This window comes from Engraulis encrasicolus, chromosome 5 (assembly GCF_034702125.1).
Source record: "Engraulis encrasicolus isolate BLACKSEA-1 chromosome 5, IST_EnEncr_1.0, whole genome shotgun sequence".
Taxonomy (NCBI): domain Eukaryota; kingdom Metazoa; phylum Chordata; class Actinopteri; order Clupeiformes; family Engraulidae; genus Engraulis; species Engraulis encrasicolus.
In genome coordinates, this window is record NC_085861.1 from 36,090,103 (window position 1) to 36,092,602 (window position 2,500).

At 51.8% G+C, this 2,500-nt stretch overlaps 1 protein-coding gene across 1 annotated transcript in view; it reads right to left on the bottom strand.

Annotated features, from left to right (window-relative positions):
* myom3 (myomesin 3) overlaps positions 1-2,500 on the bottom strand; it is a 103,878-nt gene that overhangs the window by 97,937 nt on the left and 3,441 nt on the right. Inside the window, exon 2 of the mRNA XM_063199219.1 lies at positions 25-156. Coding sequence (XP_063055289.1) covers positions 25-131 — 107 coding nt within the window. The 5' untranslated portion in view covers positions 132-156. The remainder of the gene's footprint in view (positions 1-24; positions 157-2,500) is intronic.

Genomic DNA, 2,500 nt, shown 5'->3' on the forward strand with positions numbered 1-2,500 from the left:
TGTGTGTGTAGTGGTACTGCATACCCGGATGTAAAGGTCCTCTTCTTTATCTGCGATGAGAGCTGCATGCTCTGGGCCATCGCATGTGTCTGCTCCTCCGCACTGCGGTACATCACCACCTTCGATGCCATGACGACCCCTCACACACACCAACACCTGGGGCACAGGAAACAGGAAACAGACGTTGAGATCACAGGAAGCTGTCGTGACATCACAGGCAACAGCCGCAACATCACATGGCGACACATTGACATCACATAAACACTGACATTACAGGAAGCTGCTGTGACAATGACATTCCAGAAATGACATCACAGGAAGCAGCCATGACACCACAGGAAGCCGCTGTGACATCACAGGAAGCAGCAATATCAACACCACAGGAAGACACAGTGACATCAGAGAAAGTCACAGTGTGAGATCAGAGGGAATTGGAGTTATGGGGGTGGTGGACCAAAGAGGAGAATAGAAGAAGAAGAGGGACAGAGAGGAGAGGAGAGGAGAGGAGAGGAGAGGAGAGGAAAGGAGAGGAGAGGAGAGGAGAGGAGAGGAGAGGAGAGGAGAGGAGAGGCATGACAGTGATGGGCAAGATAAGAGAATAGGGAAGGGTAGAGGAAAGGAGGGAATATGCTATGGGATGAGAGGGGAAGATGAATGGAAAAGACAGGAGAGCGGAACAGATGGGAGGAGGAGAAGAGATTCAATGGGGGCATACTGGTGTTGACAGGGTAGAGAGGAGAGAGAAAGGATGGAAGCTGAGAAAATCTCTGTAGTTGTAGGCCTACTGTATGGGAGCAATTTTGGACCAGTCGAGAGGCAAGAAGGGCTGAAGTGGTGGAGATGTGAGGAGTTCCATCTTTGGGAACAGATGAAAGGAGAGGAGAAGAAAATCTTTTGCAGCCACAGAGAGGATAGAACAGGATAGAGAGGAGAGGAGAGGAGAGGAGAGGAAAGGAGAGGGGATGGGATGGGATGGGATGACATGGTGGTGCCATGACACGGCAGATGAGAGGATCGGAAAGGGGAAGGGAGCTGAGTACATTTCTCCAGCTGCAGACCAAAGGAGAGGAGAGAAGAGAAGAGGTAAGGGAGAGGAGGAGAGGAGAGGAGAGGAAGGGAGAAGAGGAGAGGAGAGGAAAGGAGAGGAGAGGAGAGGCGAGGAGAGGAGAGGAGAGGAGAGGCGAGGAGAGGAGAGGAGAGGAAAAAGAGGAGAGGAGAGGAAAAAGAGGAGAGGAGAGGAGATTTGATTTGGGGCTTGAGTAGGAGAGAAGAGTGTTGGGTGGATATGACAGGCATGGTAAGGAGGCAGGTGATACAACAGAACAAGAGAGAAGGGGGGTTGGGTTGGGGGGTGGTCTGAGGCTGACAATTCTGTAGGAGTACATGAGAATGACTTGGGATAGGGATATGGGGTGAGGCATGGTAGCGAGGGAGGGGAAAAGACAGACGATAAGAGAGAACAAGAGCGAAGAGATGGGGGCCGAGACTGACAATTCAGTAGGGAGTACATGAGAGTGATTTGGGGGCCATGGATGGATATGGGGGGGCAGAACAGACCGAGAGAAAAGAAGGGGGCTGAGAACACATCTACAAACTGCTGATGCAAGGGTGGGAAATACCAACTCCGAGCCCAATGTAACATACTGTAACACAACAAGCCGCAGGTCTGGACTCCAGACTCTGAAGCCAAGGAGACATCATGGATATAGGCCAGCGGCCCATGCACACGCACGCACACACACACGCATGCACGCACGCGCGCACGCACACACGCCCGCACGCATACCGCAATCTACCCTACAGGGCAGCGGCCTATATGCTGCACATGCGAGCATACACACTAACACATACACAGGCACTTTCTGCAATGTACAGGAACCATGGACCCCACTAGCCAGTGGCCTATACACACATGCACACACACATGCAGGGGTGGTCCTAAGCGGTCCGACTGGGCAATTGCCCAGGGTACGGGGGAGCCAGAAAAGGAATTGCCCGGGACACCGCTACTGCACATACGTACTGGCATGCTTGCACACACCCTCACAAACAAGCACACACACACACACACACACACACACACACACACACACACACACACACACACACACACACACACACACACACACACACACACACACACACACACACACACACACACACACACACACACACACACACACACACACACATACTCAGGTGTGTGCTACAGACCCAACACACTCCATTGATCACTGCTGTGTCTGCTGTCTAACACATAGCAGCATAATAGCACTGGGTCTCATGATCTTACATCACACTCTAATGTTCACACACACACGCACGCACATATGCATGCACATATGCATTGCATACTCACACACACACACAGACACACACAGACACACACACACACACACACACACACACACACACACACACACACACACACACACACACACACACACACACACACACACACACACACACACACACACACACACACACACACACACACACA